Below are 13,076 nucleotides of genomic sequence, written 5' to 3' on the forward strand. Positions count from 1 at the left end.
TTAGGCTTTTGCCTTCAGAAGATGGAGTCAATCAAATTTTGAGTTTCAGTTCCAGAAGTCCTACATTGAACTCTTCAGAGTGACTAAAGGTCTTCATATGTTTAGAGTAATTCCAAGCCATGTTGAGTGGAAGTGAGTGGCATTTGATGTTCTGGCCAGTGAAGACCAGGGAAAGCATGGGGAGCAAAAGCTTTTATCATCAATAGAATCAAGATCAAGACTACACACAGTGAACCACTGCTAACTAGGATCACACTGGGAGTATTAAGTCATGGACAGCACTACATGGGTTACTGTGTATTTAGCTAGAATGCCTAAAGACAACTACTCCAAAATATAAGTATAATAAAAAAAATATAAAAAATAATACCCAATCTTTAGTCTAGGAAACTAAACAAATGCAACCTCCTGTAAAATGAATTGGGAATTTACTTGTAAGTCACCCAAACAAAGCCCACCAGCATAAGAGGAACTCAAAGTTAGGGTCTACTTGTAAAATGCCTAAAAGCACAGCATATCCCTAACACCTTCGTAAAATCTTCAAAATTGCAAAAACCAGTCAAAGAATTCAGATTTCAGTCTAAATGGAGGCCCATTTGACTACCAAGAGTAAATAACCTCTTATCAGGAATCAATGATGTGACTAGGGCCTTCAACTCCTGTCTTTAAAGGGTAGGCTCCTCCCCCATTTACACCTGCCAGGACTCTCATTGGTCAGTGGACCTCATGATTTTACGACTAAGCAGGTACACATGTAAAGGGAGAGGCAGAGAAAGAAAGTAAGGAACACACACAAACCAACATGCTTGCACATGTGGTATATATAACTTTTCATATTCTGCTTTTCATCTGTGATTTTAGATGTTAGTTGTCCTACGGCCATGCACATTACAACACCATTCTCCACACTATACAAGTTAATAACAAGCCTATTATTTTAGAAAATCTTCGGTATGAAGGACAAACCACAAACACCTCTACATGCCGTAAATATGGTGTTTGAATCAAACAGGCAAAACAACTTAAAATGGTTGCCTAGCATGTAGCTTGAGTAGCAATCATGCTATCTAGTGCAACCGCTAATATGTAAATCTAAGCTGTAAATCTAGCTAATCAGGTTGTGAGCTAACCTAGTTCAAGGTTTATTACAAATGATCTTTATAATTTGGAATTCATTTATAATTTACTACACCTCCAGCCATGATGCCAGCTAGGTAGCATACTTAGTATATGAACTAATAAACCATCTTTGTTTTAAAAACTGTGTTTATTGAATATCTTTATGTGGCTTTCTCTCTCTCTCTTTCTCTCTCTCTCCCTCTCTCCCTCTCTCCCTCCCTCCCTCTCTCTCTCTCTCTCTCTCTCTCTCTCTCTCTCTCTCTCTCTTTTTTTTGTTGAACCTGAAATTGCTTTTAATAGACCTGTCAAGTCTCACTCATTGGCCATGAGACTCACACAATTAGGTCTAATCAAATGCTCCCACGCAACACTTGCTACACTTGACTTTTTTAAACAACCCCCTGTTCCTCTGAATTTTAATATTGATAAAGTCGCCACTCCAGCTTTCCATCATGAAAAACACTCAAACCGGCAATTACGGCCTTTTGAAGCATGAATATAGATCTGCTTTCTGAAAGGCTGAATGAGGGCGCTCTAACTAGCTAGGTCTAGCTGACTAGGTAGTCATAGCCCGTTGTATGTTAGATCAACGTGCACAGACCAGTACCCGTAGCATCAGCAAAGGCAGCAAATGTAGCAAATTCTCTCTTCGAGCCATTATTCACAGGTGCAACGTCACCATACAACCAACACGCATGGAGGGAAGCGCTGTGTAACCGGCTCTGATGCCGTTAGCCAGCACTGGAGTGATGTGGGGAGAAAGTGCCATCTACCCACCCTGGAGAGAGCAAGGCCAACTGTGCTTTCTCAGGGTCCCCACTGCCGATGGCTCTAGCGGCATTAACAGGATTCAATTATCTGGTCATAGTGACAGTGGACCACTCGGGGCCTCCATCTTGCGATAATTTTATTGGCATTGCCAGACCTCTTAGTGAATGTTTGTTTGTTTGTTTGTTACATGTCATTCTTGTATTTCTCTCACCAAGTAAAATTCCTTGTATGTGTCACTTCACGAAATAAAGAGATTCTGATTCTAACAACAGCAGTAAACAAGTAAATAATCAAACCACTTACTGAACTAGATTTGTCACAGCATTTGTGTTGCTATATATTTCTAAGCAAATTCAGCTGGGGTATAATGCATTAGCTGATACAGACCCTGAAAAGAAAGTTGAACAGTTGTATGAACAACATCTGTGAGTTGTGACCTCTGAAATCTGTGCTTATCAAACAGAACCAAGTGAAGAGTGAGAGCACCGCTGGTTGCTATAACCAGAGCTTCTCTCTCTATCTGCTATATAGTCTGTATTCCCTGCCATTGGACTGTTTCTGCATGCATTATATTAGAGCTAACTGATGCTGAATGAGAGCAGCATTGATGACTTAAATGATAAAGCTTACTCCTCATCAAGTCATTTATTGTGATGGTACATTATGTTTATGGGTCTGGCAAGATCAAAATGATATATTGTATAGTATTCAGTTGGAATAGTTGCCTATAGAGACTTGAAAAAAGGCCTGTTTCCCCCAAAAAGTCTTATTTTGTCTTATGTAAGTACTCTAATATACATTTAAATGATTCAGTGTGAGACTGAAACAGCTGAAAAAAGGGGAACGACTCACTCTGAGAACTAGCCAGGCTAAACTACAGGCATAGTGTTACAACTAAAGCCCTATTCAGATGGGATTCAGTTTACATAGGGTCCTGGGGTAATCACATTCCTTTTACAGGTGCTGCTCTGTTTCTTTCTTTCTATCCAGATTGACCATGTGTTTTTCACTGTCTTCCAAGGCTGAATCACCCAGGCCAAGTTTTCTACCAAACTTGGCAATGATCTGCTAATCTTTTTCAGGCAGACCTCTCCTTGCACTGAAATCACTGCTACTCTCTGTATTTAGTCCTCTAGTGCGTATCCAATTAAAATCTTCCTGAATTGCAAAATGATGAATGCTTAGGATGAGTCTCTCAGCCATTTACTTGGTCTGGATGGTAGAATGTACCTTACTTAAATGTGGTTGCTATGGCTGGGCCAGTTTTGGCACAAAGTACACTTGCCATTGCCATATCGGTCTTGTAAGTGCCTTAACTGAGCCTGTTTGGCCCAGAATCATCAGCTATCTGGGTCGTCTTCTTCCTCTCTACTCTGGGAGACCATTAGCAAGTAGGAGGAGAAGGAAAATAAAGTCAGTCAGAAAAGCAAGATCCTGCAGGCTGATTAAAGGAGTGATAAATATCCCAGCTACGGATATAACCCACTTTATATCCATTTATATACAAAGACCCACAGCTTTCCAGAAATAAAGTCATATTTTCTAGAATTATTGTTCATGTGATCACATGGCCACATGTGATGCAACCATTCAAGCTAGTAGAAAATCATGATAATCAACTAGAACAGTTCTCATCTTGCTGTAATATTTTTTTTACTCCATTTGTCTCCCCATTTTGGATTGCTAATTACCCAACCTATACATGTTCTCCCCCTTTCATGTGCAATGTTCTCCTCCGAGACATGTGCAGTCAGCGACCATCTCTTTTTCTGAACTGCCGCTGATGCAACGTCACCATACAACCAACACGCTTGGAGGGAAGCACTGTGTAACCGGCTCTAATGCCGTCAGCCAGCACTGGAGTGATGTGGGGAGAAAGTGCCATCTACCCACTCTGGAGAGAGCAAGGCCAACTGTGCTTTCTCAGGGTCCTGGCAACTGATGACTAGCCACATTACCAGGATTTAAATATCTGATCATAGTGACATTGGACCACTAGGGGCCTCCGTCTTACGGTAATTTTATTGCCATTACCAGACCTCTTAGTGAATGTAACAACAGCAGTGGTAAACAAGTAAATAATCAAACAACTTGCTGAAAATAATACTGATATTATTTAATTTAATTAGATTTGTCACCGCATTTGTGCTGCTATATATTTCTTGGCACATTCAGTTGGTGTATAATGCATTAGCTTACTTGAAGCTTACAAACTAGTGCTGTGTGGAGTGTGTATTATATCAGTCGTGCAGGATACAGGAATGAGAGGGCAGAGAGGGAGCAGAGAGGGAGCTGAGTAATGGAAGATATAAGAGAACGAGATGAAAAAGGACCAGGCGTCAGGGTCACACTGCTGGACAGAGAGACGTGGGTTGGGTCAGAGAGCACACAGCCATGCAGAGACACACCAGGCCAGGGAGAAAGGAAACTAGAAAAGCAGCATCGCTTTGACGTGGTGGAGGTGCTGAAGATTCTGTAGGAGTTTGCAGAATCCATGATGGTAGGAAGAAAAAGAGGAGAGACACGACAGAGAGAATGCACTGCACTGTTAGCAGAGCTCTGAACAGTGTGATGCATCAGTGCCTTTAGCATCTATCAGCATAGAAGCTGCAGTCCGTTAGGTGAAATCCTGTGAAGCGCTTCTCTGCAAGAGTGCTCAGAACAGCGGCGTCTAATCTATTCTGAAAGGAGTTGGTGTGGCTGCAGGTTTTCATTCCAACAAAGCACCTGATCAGTTATTTGAAGACGGAGAGCACCTGATTGAACAAGTGCTCTAAATGTTTACAGTGAAAACCTGCAGCCACACTCACCCTGTGCAGATAAGAGTGGCCACCCCTGGTTTTTGAGTAAGTGTCCTCTGTCAGTATGTTTAGAGTTAGTGTGCTTAGAGTGAGAGGTGTTCTCTGGCAAAGTGTTCCCAGTGAATGTGAATTGCTCTAGCTGAGTGTTTAGAGTGAGTGTTTGTGTCTGGCAGGGTGTTTTAGGATTGGTGTGTTTCTGTTCCTGAATGTTTACACTATGTGTGTTTCTCTGGCTCAGTGTTAAGAGAGTGAGGGAGAGATAGAGAGAGAAAGAGTGTGTGTGTGTGTGTGTGTGTTTATCTGGCTTAGTGTTTGTGTCTGGCAGGGTGTTTTAGGATTGGTGGGGTTTTCTGCCTAAATGTTTACACAGTGTGTGTGTGTGTGTGTGTGTGTGTGTGTGTGTTTATCTGGCTTAGTGTTTGTGTCTGGCAGGGTGTTTTAGGATTGGTGGGGTTTTCTGCCTGAATGTTTAAACAGTGTGTGTGTGTGTGTGTGTGTGTGTGTGTGTGTGTTTCTTTCTGGCTCAGTGTTTATAGTGGGTGTTTGTCTCTGCCAGAGTGTTTACAGTGGGTATAGGAGTGTTTCTTTGGCTGAGTATTTAGAGTGCGCTGTGTCTAGCTGTGTGTTTAGTGTGTGTGTGTGTGTGTGTGTGTGAATGTGTGTGCTCTGGATCACTTTTCAGAGTGAGTGTTTTTAACTGTCTGAGCGTTTAAAATGTGTGGCTGTATTTATTTCGCTGGCTCAGTGTTTAGAGTGGGTGTTTGTCTCTGCCTGAGTGTTTAGGGTGTGTGTGTGTGTGTGTGTGTGTGTGTGTGTGTGTGTTTGTGTGTGTATTCGGTGCTGCCACCCACTCCTGGCGCTGCAGATGCGGGGGCTCACATAAGAGCTGTGAGATAGTGCTACTTCTGAACTCTAGCATTTTTCATTTCAAGCAGCAACCACAACTACGTTCTTATGCTAAGATTAGCCCACAGTCTGAGACAATGCAGACAGTGAGTGTGTACATCTGACTCGTAGAACTGTACATCCACCTGATTGGCTCTTTGCCTAGTTATCAGATCCAGAACATGTTGGTCACTACCTGACTTTTGTACATTAAAGATTCATAATTAAACCATTTTACACTTACAGACTAGGTTTTGAGACATCTGCTCATTCATTGTTTCTTCCAAAATCAAGAGTATCAAGGGTATACTGCTTTTGTTGGAATAACTGCCTCCACTGTCCAGCGAAGAGCCTTCTACTAGATTTTGGAACACTGCTGTAAGGATTTGATTGCATTCAGTGACAAACGTGTTAGCGAGGTCAGGATGTTATATGATCACCACCCCGACTCATCCAAAAAGCATTGAATGAAGCACCATCATTCTAGAGAACACAGTTCCACAGTTTATACCCCTCTAGCCCACGCCTGGCATTAGGCATGGTGCCAATAGGTTTATCTGCTTCCGAGAGTCCCATTTCATATAACAGTGACTAGCTGCATGTGTGCAGATGCAAGATGCAACTTAAAGTAGCCGAATGCTTTCATTAGAAGGGGTGTCCACAAACATTTGGACAATTAAATATTGGCTCCGGAATCTAAAATTGTGTATGCAATCATTACACCCTCTGTATTTAGAGCGGCGTCTACAAGAGATCTGACCTCTCAAATAACCTCTCAAATAAGTCTCAGATCGTAATTATCAAAAATCCAAAAACTTTATATTCTGATTTCTTAAACTTTGTCCCAACAGCAGCCATGGGCTCATCTCAGCAGCTGCTCAGTACACATTAAAACAAGTTACAACTGATGCCCACAAAGCAGGAGAAGGCTAGTAGATAGCAGAAGTTTTTTTTCCCCGCATAGTTATTTTCTCAGTTCATAATATAGGATGTAATAAAGATATGGCAGTAAACAGGAACAGAGGAAGTCAAGTTATGCTCTGAAAAAGAAACCCTTGAGAGAGATTGTCTCAAAAGATTGCTAGAAAAGCAAGTCAAACCCCCTGTTTGACAACAAAAGACCGTCAGGACTCTTATTTAGCAAATAAAGTCATCCTGATTAAGAAACTAAAGTGTGTCGTCTTAATATTGATGCCTTTTGAAAACGAGTTTCATCATTTACTCATCTATTCACATTACTCAAAGTGCTCAAACTTTTGCATGCCATGAGTGTTTTACCCCAAGGGTAGCTGCACACTAGCCCATTTAAAATGGGCTCTTCATTTAAGGCAGCATTATATTTTGCTCATGGGCTCCCCCTACAGGTGGAGAGTGTAATTCACTGAAGTGAAGACAAATCCTGCTTTCAGCTCCTGTTTGTTAAGAGTTAAGATATGAACTAACTGTTAGCCCATTGCACTATACATTAAACCAACAGGCTAATGCTGCGTTCACATACTAGCGGGAAGATCCTACCTCCCACTTTGTCATCAGAGCAATATAAAAAAAGGGAAGATAACGCAACATTAATAACTCACACTGCACTAGCAAAGGAGTCAGTTTGCTATGGACAGAAGGACCAATAGCACTGTTCTATAGCAAGTTACATGCACATCGATTGCATATTAAAATAATGTGGAAAAACAACCATTACTAGCAGCTGCAGAGTTAAAATTAAAGAGCTACCGTCTGATAACGATTCTCAACCATGTTAAATAAAAGGATGATGGTTGAACTCAGGAACTTTGGGATCAAGAAGGTCTCCCAAAGTCCCCATTACAAAATTATGACTCGGGAACTGCCATTTATTACAAATTTGATAGCACAGATACTGAACACAGTATAATTTCCCCCACTCACAGACTACATCCACCTTTCTGTTTGACAATTAGTTGACACAACATCACCCTTTTCTTTCACTCTACTGTCTTTTGTTTTCTTTCTTTGCGTTTATGGTAAACAGATCCAACTGGCAGTCAATGCTAGCAATTACAGATCCCACCTGTTTCCCAGGGCAGACGGAACCACATCATGTAAATAGAATAAATAAATAGAAGGGGAGAGGCAAGTCAGGCCAGGCAGAAGTTCTGGATATTTACCATTTGCCAAACTAGAAAAAAAATCAATCAATAAAAAATGTTATGTGAACAGTAAGTTTAAGTTTATTAGTTTAAAATTGAAATAAAAAGTGTGTTTATCAGGGCCTCTGTTATCATCCCAACACCTCCCAAGGTTTCATTTTCCACAGTGACAATCTCATTAAAGCAAAGTCTTTTGTTGGATCACCAAATCGTCTGGGATGGTGTCCAATCTGTAAAGAGGAGATAAGGAAGGTTAGAAAATTAACTTCCCACAATTCACCACCACCTTACTCAGGATAATGGACCAAACCTTAAGAGTAGTGCTAAAGTCTAGTTAGTCTAACAATGTTGGCCTACCAGTAACTCAGCTCTAACTCTCCGTTCCACATCAACAGTTCAGGAACAAGATGCAGTCTTTTTTTACGTGTCTGTTTTTACATGTTGGGTCATTCAAAGTAACAAGAAGTAACCAGCTATAGTTTATGAAACTTTACTTCCCAGGTCATTTCAGCCATGAGGTTTTAACCAGCTTCCTCAGGCTTCAGGTGCTGGTGCTGATAATTAACCCAGTGGTTGGATTGTTACTGTACCTTAGAACCCCCAGCGGCTGAGCTTTACCAAAACTACGAATCTACAGGCAAAACCCAGCAGTTTTTAAGGGAGCAGAAGTTGGCAGCCTTTTCCAAGCGGCACCAAAGCACTTGTGTACATTTTTAACAGATAAAAGTGCAGAGTGTGCTCTTAGAGGTGGTTTGGACCCCTGTGAATCTAGCAATGGGTGGTTCTAAGTTACAGTAACTTACAGTAAATACCGTCTCAACCAGTGACTCCTCTGTTCTCCATATTTATATCTATTTAATCCAGTCTGCACTGTTCTGTTCTTTACTGCTGCACTTAGCACTTTACTTTAAATATACAACTCTGCACATGTTAAGTTTACAGGTGTGTCTGTGCGTGTATGTCACTGTGTGTGTGTGTGTGTGTGTGTGTGTGTGTGTAGGTTGGGTGTGTTTGTTACTTCTGTAATGTCAGTTATCGTGCACTGTGAGCTACTGTAACCAAAAACAAATTCCTTGTATGTGTAAGCATACTTGGCCAATAGAGTCAGATTCTGATTCCAATTCTGTTAATAAATTCTCTAGTGTTTATAGCAATATCTGTCTGGTGCAGCTGTAGAATACAGTCAGTTACAGCAGCAGTGAGTGAGATGCTTCTCCAGTGGTTAATAAAAGGACAGAAAACCTGTTGAGCATATGGTCAGTTACAGCAGCAGTGAGTGAGATGCTTCTCCAGTGGTTAATAAAAGGACAGAAAACCTGTTGAGAATATGGTCAGTTACAGCAGCAGTGAGTGAGATGCTTCTCCAGTGGTTAATAAAAGGACAGAAAACCTGTTGAGAATATGGTCAGTTACAGCAGCAGTGAGTGAGATGCTTCTCCAGTGGTTAATAAAAGGACAGAAAACCTGTTGAGAATATGGTCAGTTACAGCAGCAGTGAGTGAGATGCTTCTCCAGTGGTTAATAAAAGGACAGAAAACCTGTTGAGCAGAATCCCACTGTGAACTGACTTACTCTGAATGCTTTTTGATTTCAGATGAAGCATTGGAGCTACTGGAAGTGACATGTCTCACCTATGTGCAGCTGCAGATAGACATTAGGTTGAAAATGCTCCTTAAAAGAACCATGAATAGGTTTCTCAGGGAACCAATAATAGGTCTATTTTTCAGGAATGATAAGGTCTCTCCATATTCTCTAATGTAATTTTTTTGCACTGTGGAAAAAATAATGTATAAATGACCACCACACATGCTGCTAATGACTCTTTGTGTCTTAGCTCAAGAAGCTCAAGTCCCTCTCCAGCTCATCCATCCTGTTGATTGTGGTGCAGAGAGGGGGGCCCAGGGGCGAGCAGAGCAGAGGCACAGGCGACAGTGCTGGATTGAGCTGGGTACATTACGCATGTGATTCACTCCTCGCGCCTCACTCCCCTCTGCTCCAGACCACTCTCGAAGAAGAGAGCTCGTGGATGCTTTCCGCTGCCTTTTTCTACTGGAGTGGATTACGGCTGCTGTAGATAGCACTGAGCTCGCGCTTTTTTTTTTTGGAGCAGATTGGCAGGTGCATTTCCATTCAAACATGAACCAAACAGCTACCGTCTCTCAAGTCAAGTGTCAGTCTTCGAAAACCATAAAGGTAAGCCTGTTGTAATTGATTTGGATGTATTCACATGTGTCCCCCCTCGTTTCTACTGGACTGCTCTCCTGTGTGGATGGCTGAGTGATCGTCTCCTGCAGCGTTCAGTTTTGGGTGGATGAAGTTTGGCTCTCGCCAAGTTGCCAGATGATGAAGAATAGTTTAGCGCAGAGGAGCGCAGCGCTGTGCCGTGGCCAACAAGCTCGACCGTGCAAGCTTAGTTGACATCCATCCATTAAACTGGGCTCCTCGTAACCGCCTTTTGTAGGCGAGCTTTTCAGTTTTGCTGTTTTCTGCTCTGTTACGTGGACAGCAGGCTATCTAGAGCAGTGTGCTTCCAGCAATGAATCAATCGTGCCATATGGAGCCATATGGGGACGCAAGCAATGCCTGGGACGCGCGCATGCATACCGAGCAAGGCGAGAGTAACGTTAAGCAGGCTTTATCCATAGTGCTCGATGCATCAGGGCGTGTTGTAATTCTGAGCACGTCGAATGCAGCGGTGACGGGAACGCGCCTGCGTTCGTGCGTGTGCGGGTGTGCGCGCGCGCGCGAGCGCGCGAGCGAGCGAGCACACCGTCCCGTTGCACTGCGTTTAGCGGAGCCTCTGACAGCGCGTGCTGGAAAGAGACAGGGTGAAAGCCATGCTCCGTCTTCAACTGCTAAAACACACACACACACACACACACGCTTACACACTTACACACACACACACGCAGTTTGCAACTTGCTGCCGTCCTTCCCTATCATGCACCCTTCACTTCAACAGCTGAAAATGAGCCCGTCAGTCTTTCAGCGCCCACTCAAGTGTAGGCTACCCTATTCTTCATGCTGTGCGCGTCAGAGGGCTGATTTATGTAAAATAGGGCAATATAGACAGCGCTGGTGTTGTGCATGCTGCTGGCATCTCTTAATCTGCTTCATATTCTAGATGAAACATGGCCGTGATATGACCAATGTGCTGGATGGGACTCAACCCTCTGCTTTTGCTGATGCAGTTTTGCATCTGTGTGTTTGAAAGTAGGCAAGGCTAGCCAGCAGAATCCGCACCCTTTGTTAAAAGATGGGTTTTCTGCAGGGCGATGGGAGGAAAAATTGATTCAAGCCTGTGTCAGTGTGGGGAAATATCATTAGAGGCTGATCACTGGACCAGCCAGTGAAGCCTGAAAGCAGAGCTATTTTACTGTGGACCTTCCCTTCTTCATCTTCTTTGTGGACATTAATGCTATTGTCAACCAGTATCACCAAACCAGACATGTAGAACCAGTTCCCCAGATCCTGATTAAGATTAAACCTAGACTAAAGAAACAGTATAGGGTGGGCAATGTGATTATTCACTGTGGATTAGAGATTGAGATTTAGTTCCTAAATCATGTATTAAACCCTAGTTCCTGGACCAGGGATTAAGCCCTAGTTCCTGGATCAGGGATTAAGCCCTAGTTCCTGAATCATGTAGTAAACCCTAGTTCCTGAGTCATGTATTAAACCCTAGTTCCTGGATCAGGGATTAAGCCCTAGTTCCCGAATCATGTAGTAAACCCTAGTTCCTGGATCAGGGATTAAGACCTATTTCCTGAATCATGTAGTAAACCCTAGTTCCTGGATCAGGGATTAAGACCTATTTCCTGAATCATGTAGTAAACCCTAGTTCCTGGATCAGGGATTAAGCCCTAGTTCCTGGATCAGGGATTAAGCCCTAGTTCCTGGATCAGGGATTAAGCCCTAGTTCCTGAATCATGTATTAAACCCTAGTTCCTGGATCAGGGATTAAGCCCTAGTTCCTTAATCATGTATTAAACCCAAGTTCCTGAATCATGTATTAAACCCTAGTTCCTGAATCATGTATTAAACCCTTGTTCCTGGATCAGGGATTTAGCCCTAGTTTCTGGACGGGAATTAAGACCTAGTGTTTGGACAGGGATTAGGCCTAGACTACAGAGCTTTCTGAATAAAGATTCTCTGTTAAAAGGAAAACATAGTCCAGGACTAGTCTTAATTTCTGCCTGGGAAGCACCCCAAAATGTCCAAATGTGTCTCAACACTCTTTCTATTCAGGGTCCCACAAATGTAATCTCACCATACCCAATGTCATGTGTCTGTAAAGTATGAAGCCCCCTGGCATTGAGCTGAGAACTGTGTTCTATGCAGTGATGCAGCTCCATGTCATTCTTTGGAAAGAAGTTGGAGTGGTGTTCTGGTGTGCTGGTGATCCAGAACTAATCATCTAACCATCAGTGCCTGACCTCCTCAGTCTTCCCAGGAGAGTGGAAGCTGAGCTGGTGTCTGCTTTCCAGCATAGTGTATGTCATCCTTGTCTTAAGCTTTTCTCACCATATCATCAGTGTCATCAGCACTGCAGCTGCTTGTCTTATTACAAAGGAGATTCAGACGAAGCTCCTTGGTGGCATATCTTGGACAGCAAAACCTTAGAGAGGTATGCAATCTGTCCAGAGACCACAGATTTGAATCCCAACCATGCCAGGAATCCAAGAGCGCATAGCTGGCTCTGCTTAATTAGCTGTAGTGCTGCATATATAAAATGTTGAAGATCAAAAACAAAAATCATTGGCCTCAATTCTTAACAGCAGTTGCGTCACTGCTGGTCTTTTCCATCTTATCAAATCTCATAAAATGAAATTATTGTATGAATCAGACTTGAAAATGCACTCCGGCATTGGGATGTTTTTGATATTTTTGCTGTTTTGCTTGTCATTAGTCCAAGACTTGACTGTGAAACCGGGCCGAGCGAGATGTGAGATTACTAACTGATAACTGGTGAGGGGTTTGGTCAGGCTATTGTTCAGAGCTCAGAGCGGCCTCTTGATCTGATAATCACTTCTCCTGATTGCTGCAACAGTCATACAACACTGTCAGCTTTATTAGGCCTGTTAGGCCTTGAGCCTGCTGATTTGAGTGCAGCGGTAGGATGGACGTAAAGGTCAGGTATGACAGAAGGTCAATCAATGAAGCGCTCAGTCCAATTACAGTGAGCAGGGGATCTATCAGCAGCCTGCCACAATACATTCTTTCTTACTCACTCACTCACTCACTCACTCATTCACTCTCTCACACACATACATATACTGCTGTCTACCAAACCCTTTGGCTGTGTTCTGCATATGCGCTTCATGTTTCCTATAGGCTATGAGTGACGTTGGGGATCAAGTGCTTATAATGGAAAAATCAG

The 13,076-nt window shown here is 42.7% G+C and overlaps 1 protein-coding gene across 1 annotated transcript in view; it reads left to right on the top strand.

Annotated features, from left to right (window-relative positions):
- Positions 1 to 9,747: 9,747 nt before the first annotated feature.
- LOC140560961 (inactive dipeptidyl peptidase 10-like) overlaps positions 9,748 to 13,076 on the top strand; it is a 109,685-nt gene continuing 106,356 nt past the window's right edge. The window contains exon 1 of the mRNA XM_072685702.1: positions 9,748 to 9,889. Coding sequence (XP_072541803.1) covers positions 9,833 to 9,889 — 57 coding nt within the window. The 5' untranslated portion in view covers positions 9,748 to 9,832. The remainder of the gene's footprint in view (positions 9,890 to 13,076) is intronic.

Source organism: Salminus brasiliensis, chromosome 8 (assembly GCF_030463535.1).
Source record: "Salminus brasiliensis chromosome 8, fSalBra1.hap2, whole genome shotgun sequence".
Taxonomy (NCBI): domain Eukaryota; kingdom Metazoa; phylum Chordata; class Actinopteri; order Characiformes; family Bryconidae; genus Salminus; species Salminus brasiliensis.